This window comes from Martes martes, assembly GCF_963455335.1.
Source record: "Martes martes genome assembly, chromosome: 6".
Lineage (NCBI taxonomy): Eukaryota > Metazoa > Chordata > Mammalia > Carnivora > Mustelidae > Martes > Martes martes.
The window spans coordinates 96,119,470-96,141,802 of record NC_137893.1 but is presented as its reverse complement, the minus strand read 5'-3'; the positions used below and the strand labels follow the sequence as shown (position 1 = coordinate 96,141,802).

The following is a 22,333-nucleotide window of genomic DNA, read 5'->3' as shown; positions in this document are numbered from 1 at the left end:
GGTAGGGGTGACCAAAATTTCAGGATTTCTGTCAATCCACAAGACAAAGATTCGTGACTGCCCTTTTCAGTTCCCAAAGCATTTATTGACGGATTGATTGCCAGACTGGTCTATTTAATGGAAAGAGGCACTCTTCTGTTCCCAGGGAATTAAGTGAAGAAAGACTGGAGCGGTACGCACTGGTGGTGGATTCCAGTTGGTCATGCTTTCTAATCCCTAACTACATGGTTGGATAAGAAAGTGCATCAGTTAGATGTGAAAAAGCATGTGCTGTCTCTCCAGAGTCCAGAAATTCTTAAAAACTGTGATGTATATCATCTGGAACAATAAATTACGTGCACAAAAAGAGTTTATCATAACATAAAATTAAAAAGTGACAGTTTCATCACACAGTTACACTGCTGTTTTCCTTTTTTTTTTTTCTTTTTTGGGGGGGGTTTGTCCTTTTTGTTTCATTTTTCATTTCCATTTTTGTTTTTTATGGAGGGTTGGGGGAGGGTAGAGATTTGGTCCACTGAAGATTAATCACCCTCAATGATATATATATTAGAAAAAATATCAGCAGCAAGACTCTCTAGAAATAGATTCTGTTTGATGTAGCTAGTCTGTCTTTTCTGTTTTGCCCTCTTTCACGGCAGCCTCTGAAGTTTTCCGCAGGGGGGCTTTCTCCGAGTTGGCATGTCCTTGGCCAGAATCCGCTGCTCCGCCATTTTTGTGGGTAGTGTGTTTTTCCAAGTAGTTCAGCATTTCACTGAGGACTGTTTGGAAAGTGCTTAGGGCTGCACATATTGCTGGAGTCCCAAAGCCATGAGTGATCAAACTGGAAATGAGAAGTGGTAGGGAAAAAGAAATGAACAACTTGCAGTATGATACAGAACAAGCATCTGATCCAGTACATTCAATCAAACAGGCATTTATTGTATTCCTAAGGGGTGTCAAACAGTAGGAAAGATAGAACACAAGTCAACGTATCTTTTTTGGCCATAACAAATTCAGGATGCACGTAGATTTGTCATTGATAGACTGGAAAAACACTAATGATCGGCAAACCTAAATATTTAACACAGGATTTGGCTCTGATTCTCTATCTCATTAAGAAAGCCAAAATTAAAAAAAAAAGATAAAATTACAACTTTCTGTACATGAGAAGCATCTCATTTTTAAGAATGGCGTTTATATTTATATGAGTATAGTTTGCACAAGAAGAACTAAAGATTGGCTGAGTATGCTTGATGGTTAGCTGTTCCTCTGACCTCATTCTTCTCTCCTTCATAGTAACAAAATTTTATCTGGGTACACAGTCATCTAGCTGGAGATGACATTTTTAAGCTTTCTTTGTAGTTACATTTGGACCTTGGACCAACCTTCCCACACTAGAACATGAAGGGAAGAGTTGTATGTGATTCCCACCTGCTTACAAGGAAGTTGACTGCTCTTTATTTTTCTCTCAAAATAGTTATGCAGCTCTGCAGACAAAGATAATCACTTTGGTGGTGCAGGTAGAACATGACTGAAGAAACTCACTCACCTTCAGTGTCCTCAGTGAGAGAAAAACAAAATTCTATCTTATGTAAGCCACTGTACGTTTGGGTTTTAGTGGTTAACTAATTAACTAATAGTCATAAATAGTGAGAAAATGTAGAGAGTGTTGTTGGCAATTGTAGCACACGTAACCCTTCTAGTCATGACCACCTCTAGCTGAACAAATACGTAATTGTAGATTCACTCTTGTGAACAGAACCCCCCCTAGCTTGTTCATTTCATCAATTGTTTCTGAAGCGAGACTCTGCCTGGCTGCTCTCCATAATTAATATCTTGTAATAATATGGAAATATATGTTTGGCATATATTATGCATATGTTATATACAACATAATATATATTATACATGCAATAAACAGAGCTAGTAACTGCTCACAAGTCCTAGTATCATTGTTATGACATTAACAGTTTTTAAATCAGACAGTATCATCCTCCAAAATATGTTAACTTGCTTGCTATCCCTCATAAGTTATGTAATCTTTAGGAACAAAAATAAGGAGATTTTAAAACAATGCAAATGAAGGATTTACAGTCCAAGGCAGTCTGTGGATATGGCTCAATGGTGATAATAATAGGATCTATCACATGAAATTGCTTCTATTAGTCCATAAAAAGGGCTCAGGATGTTGCCAGACCTATAGTAAGTGTTCAATAAATGGTAGGTATTGTTGGCTATGGTATACTCATGGTAAGAGTAAAATTTTCTGCATGTCTCACACTATACTGCACAGGTTGCCAGCACATTTCAACTGAACATTTTACAAATGTCATAATCTGTGCCTGGGTCATAATCAACATACATTAAAAAGGAAAGTCTTCAGTCTTCGATTATTTAGAAAATAAGAACCGTTAGTGCTTAGACAACTATGCACACCAAAATCTGCGTATCTTCGTTACAGTATCCATTGCTGCGCCGGAAAACTGATCTCAGCGCTGTTTCTCAGTGAGATAACTAGAAGGGAACCCATATGCTTTAAGATCTATCAGAGAATCTGGACAACAAATGGAATTGATTGGAGTGGTAGAAGAATTAAATTGTGGCGGCTTCCACAAAAACAACTGAGTGAACCCATTCATTAGTGTCGAAATACTTGGCTCTGGTTACAATCTGCCTCTCTGCTCACGCTTAATTCCTGTTTTGAGCTCCTTGTACCACGGGATGAATTTTATTGTCCTCTATAGTGCCATGTCCTCTTGGTAGGGACTGCCCTCTTTATCTATGGCAGAGTATGCAGAATTCAGTTTCACTAGGTTAAATATTAAAGTTAATAAGCCAATATTTGAGTTCGGAACATATGCCAGGCCCTGCTCTACGTGCTTCATTCAGTATCACCTTCTACAATCCTGGAAACAATGCTAAAAATTAGGTATGATTATTTCCATATAATCATATGAAAATAATGTGCAGAGTTAAGTAATTTGTCTGAGAAATCTGATATTCTGCATTGCCTCTGCGCTTATGTTCCCAGGATGTGGGTGTGTTTTATTTTATTTTTTTAGAAATCACATTCTGTTGCAGTTTTAGCTTTGTTTTTCAAAGTTGGTTCTGTAGGCAGACTTGTAGGCCTGGAAAATGAGAATACTTCTTACTCTTTTAAGACTGAGGTTTTTAAAAATCAAGTACAAAGTGGGTAGGTCTATAGAAATGCTTTAATTCTCCATGTGAAGAAGTAGTGTCCCCATAATGAAAGATACTTAAGCTGGTCTCCTTTCTTGGCTGATGGTCCTGCTTGCTTCTACATGATGCAACATCACTAGTAGGATACACTCTCATATGTGCCCTGCACTGGGACCAGCCATGCCAAGTCTTCACACTGGCTCTGGCTGTAGGCTCTTTGTGATCTGGAAGAAGTTATTTAGCTTGGTAAGATGACAACAGTCTGACTAGGACATCTGTAAGTTCTTTCCAACCCTAACCTTCAACCCACAGGTGCTAATGCTCTTGTTTAAAGCCAGGACACGGAAAGAAGGTTATGAAAACTGGAAGACCACTGAGCTCAACAGAGAAGTCTAAAATGGATTGTGGAATCTTCAACACCAGGAAAGTAACTGTTTATGTTTTATGCCTGAAACTTAATATAACATTGTACTTCAATAAAAATAAACAAAACTTAAAAAAAAAAAAGAAAGGTAATTGTTTGGAATGTTATCTTTCAACATGGGAAACATCACATAAATTGTTAGTTTCCTTCATTTAACACTACCTGCATATCAAAAAACATACATGGCATACTACGTAGGATGATAATAAGTACAAAAGATAGCTTCTGTTCTAGCAATTTTCAGTGAGGTTTATTAATCCAACAATTAAAGCAATTTAATATTGTGTTAGAATAGTGCTGAAAATAGGTGTATATCTCATTCATAGTGACAGACAAAAAGGTGAAAAGGAATAATGTAGAGTCTACAGAAAAAAAATAAAAGAAAAAAGAAATATTAAGACTGACTTTCAGTCTTAGAAAATAAACTGAGGTCATCTGCTTATGATCTCTAAAATCTTTGGTAACAGAGATCAATTTTGCCTTTAGAAATATATTTTTCAGCACAGACTTAATATTGATGTTATACTTGGCATGTGGACGTATTTCCATCAGATTAACAGGAGAGGGCATTTCACAGGCAAGTATTACCTGGGTTAAATAGTAGCCATGAACGGTTTGAAGTAGGTAGGCAAAATTTAGAAGTTCTTCTAAATTCAAATATATCTAAAAGTGTATCCTCAGGAACAAGATAAGTGAAAGAGACAGCTAGCATTGTACTCCATGTGTCCTCGTCATGCCACATTTTCAAAACTGTTGAAGGTGGCAGCCAAGATAAATGCTGTATCAGATTTCCTATCATATTTGCATTTCTCAGGCCTCCTTCCTCCCCTCTTTGCAATCATGTGTTCTAGGTCTTTATTTTTGAAAGGCTGATCTCAGGTTCCTCACTTCTCTCTCCCCAAACCTGATCATTCCTACTTGGGCACCTTCGTTTGACCTCCCGTTTTTTCTCAGCCGAACTAAAGTCCACTGACCCACTAAAGCTCCTTGGATGATAACTGGGGGGAAAAAAATGTTAGTTTCCTGGTCCCTTGATTAAGACGTTGAAAAGGATGTGCTCCTGCTGAAGGATAGAAACTTGCCAAAGTGATAAAAGAACTTAAATAGGATTTTTAGGAGAAAGGAGTAACATCTCTTCCCCCTGCTACCAAACTGTAAAACCAGAGCCTGAAAAGATCACGGGAGGACAAAGATAGGGGGAGGGTAAGATCTCAGTCACAAAGGGATGAAAAGCACTGGGAGCCATATTCGTGGACTCATAGTCCACTGATAATCCAAGTATGCTAGATCTTAATGGAATGGTGATTAAGATGCTATATGTGTCTCTCAAATTCTGCGGTTTGAACTCTTACTATAAAATGGTAATCCAAAGTTATAGTCTCATCTTAAAAAAAATAAAATACAGGGGCACCTGGGAGGCTAAGCCGTTAAGCGTCTGCCTTCAGCTCAGGTCATGATCCCAGGGTCCTGGGATTGAGACCTGCATCAGGCTCCCTGCTCAGCGGGAAGTCTGCTTCTCCCTCTCCTACTCCCCCTGCTCCTGTTCCCTCTCTCACTGTGTCTCTCTGTCAAATAAATAAATAAAATCTTCAAAAGAAAGAAAATTAAGAACTCTTTAAAAAATACAAAGTTGTTAAAATAAAAATAAACCACAAATGAACAACAACAACAAAAACAAACAGGGCTGCGAGGGGACACTATCATCAACCTGTACTCTGTCGGCTGCCAGCACTTGGCTACTGCTGACCTCCTGATGCAGGAGCCTCAGGGGAGGGAGGTGATGGGGGGCCGGGTACCTCGTGTCTGGAATGACTGACTTAGCGAAAGGCTAACATTTCCCAGGCTTCATTTGGGAGTCTCCGAAGCCCAGGGTAGTAAGATTCAGTGTAAAGTTAGGTTCCAAGAATGGGAAAGAGGAATGCTGCAGAGAAGGGCGGGGAGGGGAGGGGAGATGGTGCTATGTTAGCAGAAGAAAGATTAAATGGTAATTAAGATACTTGGCCTTCTTTCCAAACAGTTTAATGTTAAAACTGGCAGTGATATAATGAATGGAGTTGAGACTTTTTTTTAAGTATAGGAAACTTTTATTTCAGGATAAAGAAAATAGGCATGTGTTTTTGAGAGACTGGAGTTGCTAGGTAATCTTTAAAAAATCTAGGAAGATGGGAGAGCAAGTGTGAAACAGAACAGAGCAATCTTCCTTAATAATCAAAGTGGGGGTGAGGTGGAAGGAGACAGACTTTGGGAACTCTAGTTTCTTAAATTACATTTAATTCATCCCTTAAGTTTCTTGCAATGGGACATTAAAAAAAATAAAGATTTATTTATTTTAGAGACAGAAAGAGAGTAGGGAGGAACAGAGGAGAAGGGAGAGCGCAAGTAAGAATCTCCAGCAGACTCTGATGAGCTAAGCTTGGAGCTGGGCTGGACCCCACAACCCTGAGATCAGGATCCTGCCCTTACAACCCCAAGCGGAAACCAGGAGTGGAATGCTTAACTGACTGTGCCGCCCAGGCGCCCCTGTAATGGAACATTTTTAAAATCAGGAGCACTGAATGTTAGTTTACATAGGGTGAGATTTATCCTTTTAAGGAATACAGACTGTTGAATTTTGACAAACCCATGCAGTTGTGTTACCACTACAATTACCCAAAACGTTTTCTCATGTTCCTTGCCCATCAACGCCTTCTCTCCCAGCTCCTGGGAATCAGTGCTCTCTCCGTGTAGTTATTACTTTTTCCCAACTGTCATATAAACTGAATAATAAAGCCCATAGACTGTTATAAGTTGGCATAATAATTTTGAGATTCATCCATGTTGTGGTGCTTATCAATAGATCATTTTTTATTGCTGGTTAAGTATTCCATTGAATGGATTTAATTACCATTTGTTCATAGAATGGGTCCTTACAATTCTGAAATGTTAATATTTTAAGAGACCACAGAAGGGTTCAGTAAGGAGCCCAATAAAGTAACTGCATGTTTTTAAAATATTTTTTTATTTTTAAGTAATCTCTACACCAAGGTGGGGTTTCAACTTATAACCCCGAGATCCACAGTTGCATGTTCCACTGATTGAAGCAGCCAAACACCCCAGTAATAGGATTTTTTTTAACAAAGTATTATTAAGGGACTAAAAATGCACGTTACTATAGGATTTTTATAAAGCATCTGACAAAAATCTCCCCAAATACCACGTGATAAGTTGAGAGGACAAGTGAATAGATGAAGGCCAACTTAGGGAGACTCACAGCTGGTTGGGCAATGACGCTCCAAGTGTAGACCTAGGGCACTTGTCAGCCTTGAAGGGTGTTTCCGGATGAGTGCCCCAAGACTCTCCCATTCATCCCACTCTGCCTGCCATGTTAACTGACAGTAAGATTGAAGGCATCCTAGATTTAAGTGCTGGCATTAAAGTAGAGAGGAAAATTCCTGCATTGGATAATAGAACCAACATTTTAAAATATCTTAATGTGGTTAAAAAAAAAAAGCATTGGTGGTAGGCCAAAATCAAAGGTGTGAAATTTAGGGGAGATTAAAAACATATCCACTTGCAGTATCCTGACAGAGAGATCTGACCCAAGAGCAATTCTTAGGGAAAGACTCACCAAATCAGTAAATCTAAGCTAAAAACAAAAAAACAAAAAACAAAAAAAAAAAACAAAAAACAAAAAAAAGCAAAGGTCAAATTTTAGGTTTGGATCACAACTAGTCAGGCTTACAAGCTGTATTTACCTTGAACTATTTCCTCTCTCTCTCTCTCTCTCCCTCTCTGACTAGATTCCAGCTCATTGATTTCATTTTCCTATTACAGTTTTGCACCAAGGAACAGGAAGGTTCTGACAACTCACTGTGAGCAACACAATTACCCATTGAGAAAATCCAGACTGCTATAGTTTATGGCACCTGATGTCAGAGAAAATGCAACTTCTATTTAATTGTCATGGCCTTAATTTTATTCATGGTTTTAAAAACTCCTATTCTGCTAGATCCCCCAATTAACATTCTCGGGAGCATCTTTCTGCAACATAAACCATCTTTTCAAATTGGCTGAGCTCAGAAAGACAGTAACTATGGCTGGATCTAAAAAATGAAATTCTACTTCTGACTTTCCCCCTAAGTGTTAGGGTATGTTCAGATTACAGCAATTGGAGGGATGGCTCAGAACAGAACCAACCTTTTTAGGGAGAGAGTATGACTGTGTGTACACATGTCATACTTATGCCGACTTATACTGTTTTTTGTCTTTTATAAGGTGGCATTCTGGGGTCACCCAGGTGGCTCAGCCCGTTAAGCATCAGACTGTTGATCTCAGCTCAGGTTATGATCTCAGGGTTGTAAGTTCAAGCTCCCTGCACTGGGCACCATGTTAGGCAGGGAGACTCCTTAAGATAAATACATAAATGAATGAATGAATAAATGAATGAATGAATGAATGAATAAAATTAAAGTAAAATAAAATAATTAAAATATAAGGTGGCATTCTGATCTCTTCTAGACCAATGGGCTTGACCTGAATAAATTCCACTGATTATAGACTTCAACTTTTTAAGGGAAAATATATTATCATAGTTCAAACTGTATTCTCTACCAATACAGTTAAAAATGAAGAAATGGAGACAGAAATGACAGAGGTAATAATAGAAGATGGAAAAGAAGAAATTGCTATTTGAAAGAGAATAAATTATAATCCTCTCTTCTTTATCCCTGTGTAGTTTAACCAATAAGACATTAGGAACAATTCAGCTTTAACTCAGGGATTATGTTTATAAACTACTTGCCATGAGTGATGAAAATCTATCAGGAAACTTCTGTATAATTGAAATTTCACAAACTTCTCGTCACACCTTGTGGTATCTCATTAAGTGCATTTTTTGCTTGTGGCTAAGGCCTTATAAGTAAGTTTATCTTGAAAATCTCCAGGCATGGCTGGGTAGCTCAGTCGGTTAAGCGTCTGCCTACAGCTCGGGTCCTGATCCTGGGGTCCTGGGGTTAAGCCAGGCATTAAGCTCACATGGAGCCCTGCATCAGATTTCTTGCTCCATGGGGGGCTGCTTTTCCTTCTCCCTCTGCCTGCTGCTCCCCCAGCTTTTGTCATGTGCTCTCTGTGTCAAATAGCTAAATAACATATTTTATTTAAAAAAAAAAAAAAAAAAAAGGAGGGACACCTGAGTGGCTCAGTTGGTTAAGCATCTGGCTTCAGCTCAGGTCATGATCCCAGAGTTCTGGGATTAACTCCCACATGGGGTCTCCCTGCTCAGCAGGGAGCCTGCTTCTCCCTCTCTCTCTGCCTGCTGCTCCCCCTGTTGTGCTTGCTCACTCTCTCATTCTCTCTCTGACAAATAAATAAATAAAATATTTTTTAAAAAAAGGAGACAATCTCCAAAGCTTCAGTCCTTACTTGGAATATAAATTAATAGAGGATTCAGAAAAGACAACTACCTAAGGAATAAGAGCTATTTTACTTCCTAAGTAAAACAAAGTAAATATGGTTTATACTTCAGTAGCTTTGTTGTATGCTAGAGAAATGTTAGAAAACTGTTTCCATATTGCTCTAGCTGTCCTTCAGAAATGCTTTAATTGATCTGTCTAAACTGATTTAAATTAAAACACTAAAGCTATTTTCTAAAACATAGCCTAGAGCAAATACCTATGGAATCTCCCCCTGAATTCTTTCTATCTAAAGAGTTGGGCCTAGGGTCCAGCACATCCTTTCCAAATACTAATAAGGAAACACTGGTTTAAAATGTATTGAAAAGGTGGGGAACCTGGCTGGCTGGGTTAGTAGACCACGTGACTCTTGATCTTGGGGCTGTGAGTTCAAGTCCCACATCGGGTGTGGAGACTACTTAATAATTAAAAAAAGAGAAAAAAGTAAAGAATAACAAATGAATAAATAAAACGTACTGAAAAGGAAATGCCAGCCTCAATAGTATTTTCTGCTGAAGACTAGGTCATTCAGGTGTGTCTGACAACAGCGGATGGATTTTTCTAGCTTTCTTTTGGGATACAAAAGCTGAATGTATTTAGATATTTTTTATACTACAAACTAGGAGACAGAACATGAGTAGAAAATAGCCCATTGTCATCATTTAGGTAATCTGAGTAAAAGCTGACTTCATTTCATCAAATTTCAACTTTCTACCTGGAAAATGTTTGACAAGCAACCATCTCTTCTTCTTCTTTCAGTGTGTATAAATGTTGAAATAGTTGGGTTATTATTCTCATTACTTTGTTCCATTGCATCATTCCAATGGGTGTTTGCTATCACGTATCTTTGATTCCCTGAATTACATACAGATGCAACTGTCACCAACCTCAGCTTGGTTTTTTGGCCTCCGGGAGGCATGCAGGCAGCAAGATTTAAAGGGAAGATAAGCCTCTTTCTCTTTCCCTCCTGGATTATTCAGCTACAGCAAGTTTAGGTCCAAATGTAGCCTGAGGCTCAGTCTGTACTCCCCACTATGGTTTTAGGGGGCAGTCAGAAAAATGCCTTCTTCCACTCATGAGAACAGTGGTGAGTGCAGCAGGCTGGGGAACACCCCTGGAGAACACCAGCAAAGGATTATGGGGCTTCTCTGCAGAACCTTACTTCTTTTCAGAGCTAGGAGGGTAAGGCACTTCATCTCTTGGAAGCAGCAAAAATCCTGAATATATGTTGTGGACAGAGAGTAGAGGAAAGTAGCTGGGGCTTATCCTCTTAAAACTTGATAACATCTACCCTTTGTAGCCTATGTCCTGGCCATGGACACAGAGGAAGAGAGGAACTGTCTGATTGTGCTTATTTCCTGCATAGATTATATTGTCCTATGGCCCCAGTGGAGTTTAATTAAACTCCATTAAATGGTTCCAATGGGGTTTAATTAAAGTGCATAATGAGGATATACAGTTCTCTGGTGGTGAGAAATTATTGAAATCTACTCACTAGCAAGGCCTTGACAGCACTCACAAATGTTCTGTGCTTCCTTCAGCTAGTGGTCCTCAACCACAGATATATAGAAAAGTCACCTGGAGAGCTTATTAAAAAAATATCAATGTGTGGGTTCCCTTCCAGAGATCCAGATTTAATTTACTTGGGATGGGTCCAAAACATCAGCATTTTAAAAATAATACCTATTCAATTTAAATGCAGCCAGAAAGTTGGGTATGTTCCCGTAGGGCCAAGAAGTAAACCCTTCTTTGGAAGGATAGGCTGCTATCCTTCCCAGGAAAAACAAAATGAAGAACTTCAGCATTTTCCCCTAGAACTTCTGTAGAACCTTAGTTTCATGGGCTGTTAATAGTGACTCTGAGATAAAAAGAGCTCCTGGGATCACGTTTTGGAAACATGGGGCTGAGTATTTCTTCTATTCAAAAAGGGTACTGGGAGTTTTTGAAATGCTAATGTGTAACTGGCATATGTCAAGCAGATTATAATAGGCAGGGTTTCCTGAGCCATAAAACACTTGACCATGAGACACTTTCAAGGAGTACCTCACGGGGCTAGAGTTCTACAAAATTCAAAACCTCCCTTTGGAGAAGTTTATTTATGACTGCCTTAATCTCTGCCAGATTGGGATATGTGTTGCCCATCTACTGCCCTAAAGTCATGTTCCTCCTGCTCTTCTCAGCTACTTACTCAGGTCCCAAAGGGGATTGAGTCCTTGTGATTCCATTTTACTTCAATCCAGCTCATTAGCAAAGGAGGCTACGGATATAATCATTGCACACACATTTGAAACACCGAAGTCAATCACATTCAATTCAACTTTTTGAAGGTAAAGACATTTTTAACACTTGCACCCTACTTTTGCATATAAGAATACAGATTTTAGGAATAAATGAACTATCTCCTTACATTTCTCCCTATCAGGCAATTCATATTTTCTATACAGAATAAGGGAATGGAAAGGCTGAGTTTAGGGCTCTTGTGCTTTTTTAGATGAATTCTATTCAATTATTGACTTTTTACTTCTCTCGCTCTCTCTTTTTTTTTTTTTTTTTTTGGTTTAGATTTTATTTATTTATTTCAGACAGAAAGAGAGAGAGAGAGCGTGCATGACCACAAACAAGGCGGAGGGGCTGAGAGAGAAGCAGGCTCCCAGCTGAGCCGGGAGCCCAATGTGGGCCTCAATCCCAGGACCCTGGGATCATGACCCAAGCTGCAGGCAGGTTCTTAACTGACTGAGCCACTCAGGCGCCCCAATTATTGACTTTTTAAAATGAACAGATTTCTAAAATATAAAAAGGAAAAGATGAGATCATACAGAAACACAGCATAAATGATTTAACTAGCATGGAGCAGTGAATGGAGAATGGGGTAAAGTATCATTGGTCTAGAAGAAGCCTTAGAGATCATCCAGCTTAACTATATCAATATGTGGATGAATGTACAGAGGCCAGACTGGTAAAAGGTCTCCTCTAAATCCACACTATCAACTGGTACCAAGAGGACACCAAGGTAGGTCCCTGAAACCCATCCTGAGTGTTTCCCACAGTCCTGTGCTCTCTCTCCAGACTGTCCTCCAATCCACAGCTCAATCAACAAAGACAGAAATTATTTAAATTCCCAAATTTCTTCACCAACTATGCATTCCCCAATTATTCACACATGTTATTTCCACAGTGCCATGTTTGGAACTTGTTAGAAACAGTTGCCTCTCATTTCTGTTGTTTGAATTACTAGTCTCCTGTGTGCTGCACCTAAAAATCATTCAACATGTCATCAAGTGATCTTCGAGGGATGCTTTTATACATGGATCTCCTGCAGCTTTTGGTTTGGTGCCATGCAACTTGTTAAGTACAATAAATATTGGCAACTGATTTAATTCAATTTCCTGCTTAATGTTAAATAAACGTAAGTAACTTAATGTAGATTCATACAAGAAGTTCATCATAGTTCCACCTGTCTGCTAAGGGGGTGAAAACTGTTGCCTGTTTTATTTTTAGTTGACATTTTTACTAGTGAAAATTTTACTTCAAGGGGACTATTTTTACTCTTATGTAATAGAAACTATCCGTATTTAACTAGTGAATAAGACCTGACCATTTACAGGTATGTTTTTCTTTGCACCTGGGAATGCCACACAGTTTTTGAAGTTTGAGTTTTAAAGTTGAATTTCAATCTTACATAAAGAAGCTTAAGTGGAAATACAGGACTTTTTTTTCCTTCACAATTCAGTCCTGTTATTTTGAATATTCTTAAACAAAATGGTCCTGGAAGTCCTCTTGAATGGGCAGAACATCCAGAAGGAGGCTTAATAATTTTATTTCTTACATGCTAAGAAGCCTCGTTGTATGATTCATTTCATGATGTTTTCTTTTGAGATTAGAGATTAAATGGAAATTTCTTCATTTCTCTTCTGACGCTGAGTGATTTCATAGGATTAATAGAATCATCCATTGCTGATTACCTTCCCTACCACTTTCTCATCCTCCTAAAAGGAGAAAAATAAAAACAAGAAACAAAATCTATATACACTTTAGGCTCCTTAGAGGCAACCAAACAGGTTGCTTTCAAGTAGAGACATACGTGCTCTCCCACGTCAGCTGCCGAGCATATGGCTCTTAGAAGACAGTAGCTGACTAGAATTCATGTCATATGTGGAACATAATGAAAAGGGGGATGGCGCATCTGGGTGGCTCAGTTGGTTAGGCGACTGGCTTCGGCTGAGGTCGTGATCCTGGAGTCCCCGGATGGAGTTCTGCATTGGGTTCCTTGCTCAGCAGGGAGTCTGCTTCTCCTTCTGACCCTCCCTCTCTCGTGCTCTCTCTCTCTCTCTCTCATTCTCTCTCTCAAATAAATAAATAAAATCTTAAAAAAAAAATTAAAAAAAGGGGGATGAATGGCCTAGCAAGAGAAAACTCAGACACCAGAGCTGTCTCAGAAATTGAGAGGGAAATGGAATTAAAATGACTATGGAAGGCCCCCAAGGAATGGGACATTAGGGAGACAGATGTTGCCTCAGTGGAAGGAAGGCATTTCAGATAGATTGTCAGAGATAGAAAGGACATGTAAGCAATGAAAGAACAGTCTATCATTGAAAGTTTTTAAGTCCAGAATGGGTGACAACCTGACAAGAACACTGGAGAGAAGATCCAAATGTTGAAGGAGAGTGGAAATTGTAAGGGACCTTCCAACGTTGAGAATCAATGAAGAAGATGTTATCACCAGCAAATACATAGATATCTGGGAAGTACCTATCTATTTCTTGCTTTCAGGAATTATGGGAAGAGTAGGAGGGTTTATTTCTAAGAAGGTATGATGTCAATTCACTTTTTGACTAAAAGGGAAGAATTAAGCCTATTGATTATTTTACTTCCCTAACCCATGCTTCAGTTAAAACATCATGGCCCTGGGAATAACCCAGTGGAGAATACATCCAGGACCTAACAGAGATATTATCATAATCCACATCAATGAACATGTTTATTAGGTATATACTACACGCTAAGTACTATGGATAGATGAAAGCATTTCGTAATTACCCCAGGTAATTACCTGTATTGTGCTTAATCCTTTCTTATAAAATCTCTCATATATTATAAGTTTTTGAAAGTAATTTTCCTCCACATTGCAAATTCCTAAGAATGGGACAATCCTTGAGTCCCAATCTTTGCACCACTGGCCATTACCACTGTAAAATACAAGAAACAATCACATTTCAGGCTCCTAAGGTGGGTGCTGAGAAAGAAAGCTTCCTACTTTTTCTGATTGGCTGTTTTTTCTGAACAGAGAATTAAAGATAGTCTGACTCCCTCCCCTTCCTTATATTGTCAGACATGTTTTTGCTTGACTTCAGATTCAAGGTGATTATGAGAACGTAAGAGACCAAGAAGGGAAAAGTTGCTAAGACCTCCTTGAGATCGCAAACAGGGAAGTTCTTAACATTGCAGAAAATGAGGGCCCTGGGCTTCTGTCTGAGCTGAGTTTGTCCTGTCCATGAGGCCCCATACCACCTTTGTCTAATTGCCACTGTTGTTCCTGGGAATTGTATCTGTGGGGTCTTGTGCAGATTTCAATCAATTCTCTTCCCCCTTCCAGGAGTGTTACAGTGTCTGCGGTGTGCTCTAGACTTTCGGCGGTACTCGGTACATTATAAATAATGAACAAGCCTGACTGCTGTCATTTTGATGGAAACAAGCAGCTTTCCAGGCTATAGATTGTGAGAAAGGTCACTGCTGTACAGTTTCCCAGAACACACAGATATGTCAACTACCACAGAAAACTGGAAGTAGTTATCTGTGCTTTATGAGGTCAGATCATTCCCTAGCTTTATCTGGTCATATTCAATGGACTGAAAGGAAGCCACAGCCCTCGAGGTACCAAATCAACCACCCTATAAGGCGTAATTCGAGTGGTCCACATTGGGAAGTATATTTTGACTAAATAAAATAATAGCAAAAGTCAATGCTACTAATTAGAGCATTCTCTATGCTTATCCGATTACACTCTCTCCCTACTTCTTTCCCAGCCAGAACTCAGCAAACACAGTAGAAAAATCAGATTCTGCCAATGGACTGTTTTCAAAGTCAAATGTGTTATGCTTCCTTTCTAGCTCATTTCTCTCTTGAACTTATCCTTCTATCAAAATTAAAGTTACTGCTATCAGTAGGAAATTATGAAAGACACATTCCATGCTGACATATTTTTACCCAGATTATTAGCAGAATAATAAATGTAGAATCCTTTCAATACATTGGTATACAAGACAGAACTTTATGTAATTCTCAGTGTCACTTTAAAAATGAATTAGAATTGTTTTTCTTCTAAAGTAAAAAAAAAAAAAAAGCTAATAGTCTAGAAACATCCTAGGGCTGCAGTTCCTAAAGCTGTCTAACTATTAGAACCAACTTCAGAGTTCTGCAAACAATCCAGATGCCCAAGTCCAATGCTAGACTTGACCTGCTAAATTAGAACTTTTAAAGTGTACCCCTGTCTTTGAGATTTTTTTTAAGAAGCTCCAAGAGAGATTTTGCTGTGAAACCAGGTTTAAGGGCTACACTTAAAAAGTGTGAATGAAGTCTTTTTCAAGGTCAGGCTACAAACTGACCTTTATTGTCCTATTAAGCTATTCTTTTGAGGATTTTTTAAATAAATGCCCCGTAAAAAAAAAAATAAATAAAAAAGACATATACATTTAAACTTGATATACATCAGGAGACTTTGATTTGGGTTTTAATTGGAAATGTTAACCATGTATCTTTTGTTTAAAAGGACATAGTTTAAGACATGCAGAAAAATGAAAGTGGACATCTACCTTACCTTATATATATAAAAATTAACTCAAAATCCATCAAAGACCTAAATATAAGACCTATAACTATAAAACTCTTAGAAGAAAATAGGGGGAAAGCTTCATGACTTTAAATTTGCCAAGGATTTCATGGATATGACATAGGCAACAAAAGTTAAAAAAAAAAAAGGCAAGATGAACAACATAAAAATTTTGGTACATTGAAGGACATAATCAACAGAATAAAAAGGCAACCTACAGAATGAAAGAAAATATTTTCAAATCCTATATCTAAAAGAGGCTAATATCCAGACTATATAAAAAACTTACAATTCAATAGCAAAAAGCAAATAACCGGGTTAAAAATGGGTAAGGACTTGAATACACCTTTCTCCAAAAAATGGCATAGAAACAGTCAAAAGACTTATGTAAAGATGCCTCACATCATTCATCACTAGGGACATACAAATCAAAACCACAATGAGATATCACTTCATACCCATTAGGATAGCTGCTATTAAAAACAAAAATAGAGTGGCGCCTGGGTGGCTCAGTGGGTTAAAGCCTCTGCCTTCGGCTCGGGGGTCATGATTTCAGGGTCCCGGGATCAAGCCCCACATTGAGTTCTCTGCTCAGCAGGGGGCCTGCTTCCTGCTCTCTCTCTGCCTGCCTCTCTGCCTACTTGTGATCTGTATTTGTCAAATAAATAAATAAAATCTTCAAAAAAATAGAAACAGTAAGTAGTAAGTGTTGGTATGGATGTGGGGGAATTAGAACCCTTGTGTCCTGTTGGTGGGAATGTAAAATGGTGCAGACACTAAGAAAAACAACTAACATATTTAATTGGGTACATACCATGTGTCAAGTACTGTGGATAGAAAGATGAACGCATTATCTAACTACCCCAGATAATAACCTGTACTGTGTTTAATCTTCTATTATAAAATCTCTTTCATGTATTATAAGTCTATGACAATTTCTCAAAAAATTAAAAAGAATTACTATAGAATATACTAATTCTATTCTGGGTATATATCCAAAAGAATTGAAAGCAAGAACTCAAAGAGATATTTGCATATCCATTTTGATAGCAGTACTATTCACAACAGCCAAGAGGTAGAAGCAACCCAAGTACCCATTAAGGAACAAGTAGATAAGCAAATGTAGCATATATAGACAATGACTATTACTCAGTTTCAAAAAGGAAGGAAATTCTGACACATGCTACAGTACAGATGAACCTTGAGAACATTATACTAAGTGAAATAAGCTAGTCACAAAAAGACATACTTTAGGATTCCACCTACATGAGTCACCTAGGGTAGTTAAAATCCCAGAGACAGAAAGTAGAATGGGAGCTGCCATGGGCTAGGGGGAGGGGAAATGGGGAATTGTTCAATGGTTATAGAGTTTCAGATTTGCCAAGTGAAAAAGTCCTGGAGAGTTGTTGGCACAACAATGTGCCTGTACTTAACACTGCTAAATTGTTCATTCACAAATGGTTAAGATGGTAAATTTTATGTTAAGTGCTTATTATCACAATAAAAAAGATATAATTTAGGAAGTTTGCTATAAAGTGAATTTTAGTTAAGTGATTTCTATCATCCTACTACCTTCCATTATGAAATCAGAACATCTCATCAAAATAAATAATCTGGGGAGGGCGCCTGGGTGGCTCAGTGAGTTAAAGCCTCTGCCTTCGGCTCAGGTCATGATCTCAGGGTCCTGGGATTGAGCCCTGCATTGGGCTGTCTGCTCCGCGGGGAGCCTGCTTCCTCTTCTCTCTCTCTCTGCCTGCCTCTCTGCTTACTTGTGATCTCTGTCTGTCAAATCAATAAATAAAATCTTAAAAAAAAATAAAAATTAAAAAAATAAATAATCTGGAATGTAGTGAAAGCAAAGCAAATAAAAAATCTGGAAAATCTTAAAAAGGCATAATAAATAGGAAATTATAACTTTCTGATACTTAATATATACTTAGTACTTAAGTATACTTAATATATAACAATATTTATAATACTTAAATAATAATATAACAAAATGCTTAATATACAATATTCATAATAATAATATATTATATTTATGCCCATATATATTAATATACAAATAATAATACCAAAATTTTATAGATGATACTTTTATAAGTAGATATACCATGTAGTATTAAATTCTTTTAACATATGGCTGTATATTTCAAATTGCTGTGACTGAGAATCTGCAGCCATACATAATCTTAAGAGTTTTAACCCAAAATATAATCTCTTTTTTAACTGAGGATGGGAGGAGGGGGAAGCAATTTTCAGTACATGTAGCTCTTTTCTGGACAACACCAGACTAGCTTACTACCAAATTCTGCATAGGGGGGACGTAAATACAAGCAAAGAAAGCCTAGGAAGGAAACACTCAGCTCAAGTTTAGAAGTCAAAGTTTTCTCTTTAAGGAGTTCTGTGGCATTGATTTGGCAACTAACTAAAGTATCAATAAATTAGCAGATTGTGCCTATGCTGAGCAAACACATGGCTTGCCTATTTATTTCACACTGTCGCTAGTATTCAATTTACACATTGATGCTGTATTTTGTTTTGAGTCTGAAAAAGGACAGCTCACTGTCTGATGAAGTCTGCGGCACCTGTAACTGGAAATAACCTCGTGGCTATGATATAAAATCTGAATTCCCTGTGTTTTAACAGTAAATTCTTCCATAGAGTGTATTTGTCCCTTCACAAACTTCCTTAAATCAAGACTTGAATTTGCATAAAAATTAAGTTCAGAACTGAACTTCTGTAAAAATTACAAATATTTTTAGTGTGGATAAAAAATATGAAAAATATTTGTAAAGATAGGACAGTGGAGCAAACCATACCTTCTAAACCTTGATTGGCAGCAAAGCAAACAACCCATCATTCACTGAATGCTTACTTTATATTCATTATCTCACTTTATTTTTCACGTATTAATTTATTTAAAGAAAGCTCTATGCCCCAGGTGGGACTTGAACTCATGGCTTCAAGATCCAGAATTACAAGTCAGCCCGGCTCCCCGATATATGTTATGTCATGTTAGCTTACTACTGTCATATAATGGAAGGGTTCTTATTCGATTTAAAGCTAGTGAGATTGAGGGTTGGAAAGAATGCATGTTACCCCAAAACTACCCAGCTCACCTGAATGAGAGTCTGGATTTGAAGATGGTTCTATGGACTTCGAAGCCTCTTCCCCTTAACTTCTGGGCATTGTAATTTCTACCAGTGTTATTATACTCACTTTCACTAACCCAACTGAGTGCTGGGAGAAAAGTCCTGTGAGATATATTTTTGTTCTATCTGGTGCATTTTTAGAAAGTAAACCCAAAATTAGTCTTCAAAGATTTATCTACCACATCTTAAGGAGACTTGTGGCATGATGCAAGATAAAATACTCTATTTAAAAGTCTCTGATGTTGCAGATAAAATTCCAACTCATCAAAGTATCTACTATTTTATATAATGGAGTGTCCTCCCCGACAGCATTATCCTTGGTGAGAGGTACTGAAAACATTTTAAAATTTAATGTACAATTGTCTTTATTAAACGTTGTTTTTATTTATTTGTTTGTTTGCTTTGTTTTGCTTTAAGTAGGCTCCAAGCAAGGGCAGAGCCCAACGGGGGGCTTGAATTCAAGACCTGAGCTGAGATCAACACGGTGAGCCAACTGAACCCAGGACGCCCTGCTTAACATTGTTTTTTAAACCAAATAGTGATAGTTAAAAGAGGATAAAATATTTTTTACACTGATGAGAAATACCATGTAAGGCTTAGAATTTTAGAGCTTTGAAATGAAGTTACCTGAGTAATTATCTTCCTCCTTTCCACATTGCATGTAGGGTATAAATTAACCAGAAAAAAATATTCTATTCTTTTCCAAAGCATCTCGGAAAATAAAATATTAAATGTGCTTTCAATAACACATTCCAGGAGCTTTAAAATATACGTGTGTGGTCTAATTTAAGAGCCATTTGCAGCTTCTAATTGGGCAGAAATTATTAATATACATTTGTAAAATCAGTGTACGATGTCCATTAGTTTGTGTCATATCACCTGTCCATTCAACAATGTGCCTCACCAAGATAAAGAAGTATTTAAATGATTTCAGAATCCTGACTCAAAAGTGCCATTACTTGAAATACTACTGTTCATTTGCAAAGTCACAATTTCCTCCAAATTGCACAAAGACGCTAAATTTTCTGATCTAAAATGTTTCATGCATTAGTTATTTTTATAATTTGATCTTAGATGCTTGCAATTTCAAAAGATCCAGTCAGTCACTATATGAATATATAAGTGCTATCTTTAAATGGAACTGTGACAGGAATACGAAAGTGTCTGGGTTAATAAAGATGATTTAAGAATTTAAAAGAAAGTCTGAGGAGATTGGAAAACCAGTCTTACCTGAAATGTGTTAGGTGTCTCTGGATGTCAAGGTCTAGAATTGGAGTGGGTCTGGAAGATCCCAGTGGTGATCTATCTTGGCTCAAGAGATCTTGGAATTCTTTACAAATTTGTCTAAAATAAAAGATTCATCATTGAAGTTGAACTCTTAATATGGGGCTTTAATTTCATCCCATGATATTTACCAAAACTTTGTTTTCTCATTTAAAAGGGGATGAAATTAAAAAATTATAATTAATTAATTAACTAATTAATTAACTAAAAGAGGATGAGGTTAATGTTCATAAAGCAACCTCCAAAGTTCCATCTACAACATACAGATGAGGTTCACAATGGTAACTTTGCTCCCAAAGTATAAGAAAACTGTAAAAATTTTGGAAGTGATCAACAGCCCATGAGCATTGACAAAACTGTGTTCATTTTTAAGGTGAATATTCACAGATCAACCTCAGCATAAAGAAATCTATATGAAAGGATTACATTGAACCATTGTATTTTAAGAAATTAAAATATGAGTTTTGGGGGGGATATCACATTTGTAAAAAGTTTAAATCAAGTTACAGTTTCCTTTCAAGGCCATGATTCAAGCAGACTTTGGAAAATCCTGTTTCCCAGCATTTCATTAGAATTTAGACTCCTGTGAACTGAATTCATATTTTACTATTTAAAGTACAAAATCATTTACTACAATTCAGCCCACTAGCTTCACAAAAATGATTGTTATGTCCCATGTAATATGGTTTCTTGCAAAAGGTACCCTTAAGTGTTATTTTCAGATAGTGTGAGTTCACAGAAATTGCCCTTTTCATTGTGAACCCAGTTGAAAGTAAAAGCGGGTCATAAGGAGAGGAAAAACAAAAAACCAGAAAGAGCCCTGATCTGCTCTAAATCAAACAGGATCCTCCATATCCTCCAGCTAATGTTTTAGTCTCTGAGATATAGCATCTTAATGCATACTTTTAACAACTCCACGTGTATATGTTCATTGAGAATATTTGATCTGAATTTATCATTTTTTCTGTTCTGAGTTAGACTTAGTTGATTGACTTTCAGATTTATAACAATTTAAACTAAGTTTTTGATGTCAGTCGGTAGCATCAAATGATGCCATTTAGTAGGGCATCATTATCTGTTACTTTGTGTTACTGAATAGAGTTAGATATACTGTTATCTTTATTTTTTAGGAAATTTCTAAATAAAATTTTAAGTCCAGATTCATGCTATCATTTTTCAGACTGGCAACAGGAATTACTATTTGGCAGATCATCAGTAGGATCCATTATTATAAAAAAATATTGGAGCTATTTAAGATGAGTCCTTTAATTTTATATCAGATTAAAATATATTTAAAAATTCAAATGTTGAAACATTGTTTTAGTTCTTGTGGTATGATATTGGAATTATTTGGATGATTGAATAAATTAATTTATAAGCTGGCAAATCAACATCCTTATACTGTATAAGTAATATAGCAAATTATAATAAACTTAAAGTTGATGAAGAAATGAGGAAAGGGCCAAGTGTGGAAAAATTGAACTTGTGCTAAGCAATTCAGCTACGCTATAAAGGAAGCCGTACTGGGAGAAGTTCCAGAATTCTCGACCTCTGGTATTTGATTCCACTGCTCTTAACTCACTGATTTAGGACAGCTTCTTGACTTAAAAACAGATGACAATTTTGTAGACTCCCCTTGGGCAATTATGATCATCGTCTCATTATGACAGTTACGGAGTTATTATTTTTATGACTAGTCTCATCCTTATTTTAAATTTTATTTATAAAACTACAATAAGAAATACTCATTTCTCAAAACAAAATGACACATTATGAATTATGTAACACAAGATGATCTTCAGTGAATCATAAATTCTAACTTTATCACTTACGTCACTGTCCTTAAGGACATAATTTTTAAGCTGATGTCTGAATTTCAAGTTCTGTGTTTCCCTTTTTGACAACTATTGTTATGGTAAAAATTAAAATATGTTAATGATTCTGCTTTACCTTAATGCAGATCAAATGTTAAGCATATTTAGTTCTAAATTCAATGAAGAAGTTTAATGTGTTTTCCATGAATCAAATGTTTTGTCCAGTACATTTTTAGAATTCA

At 37.1% G+C, this 22,333-nt stretch overlaps 1 protein-coding gene across 2 annotated transcripts in view; it reads right to left on the bottom strand.

Annotated features, from left to right (window-relative positions):
• Positions 1-600: 600 nt before the first annotated feature.
• TFAP2D (transcription factor AP-2 delta) overlaps positions 601-22,333 on the bottom strand; it is a gene marked incomplete at both ends in the record, with an annotated part of 53,470 nt that continues 31,737 nt past the window's right edge. For both annotated transcript variants that reach the window (XM_080806621.1, XM_080806620.1), the window contains 2 exons: positions 601-820; positions 20,224-20,337. In XM_080806621.1, coding sequence (XP_080662747.1) covers positions 601-820; positions 20,224-20,337 — 334 coding nt within the window. The remainder of the gene's footprint in view (positions 821-20,223; positions 20,338-22,333) is intronic.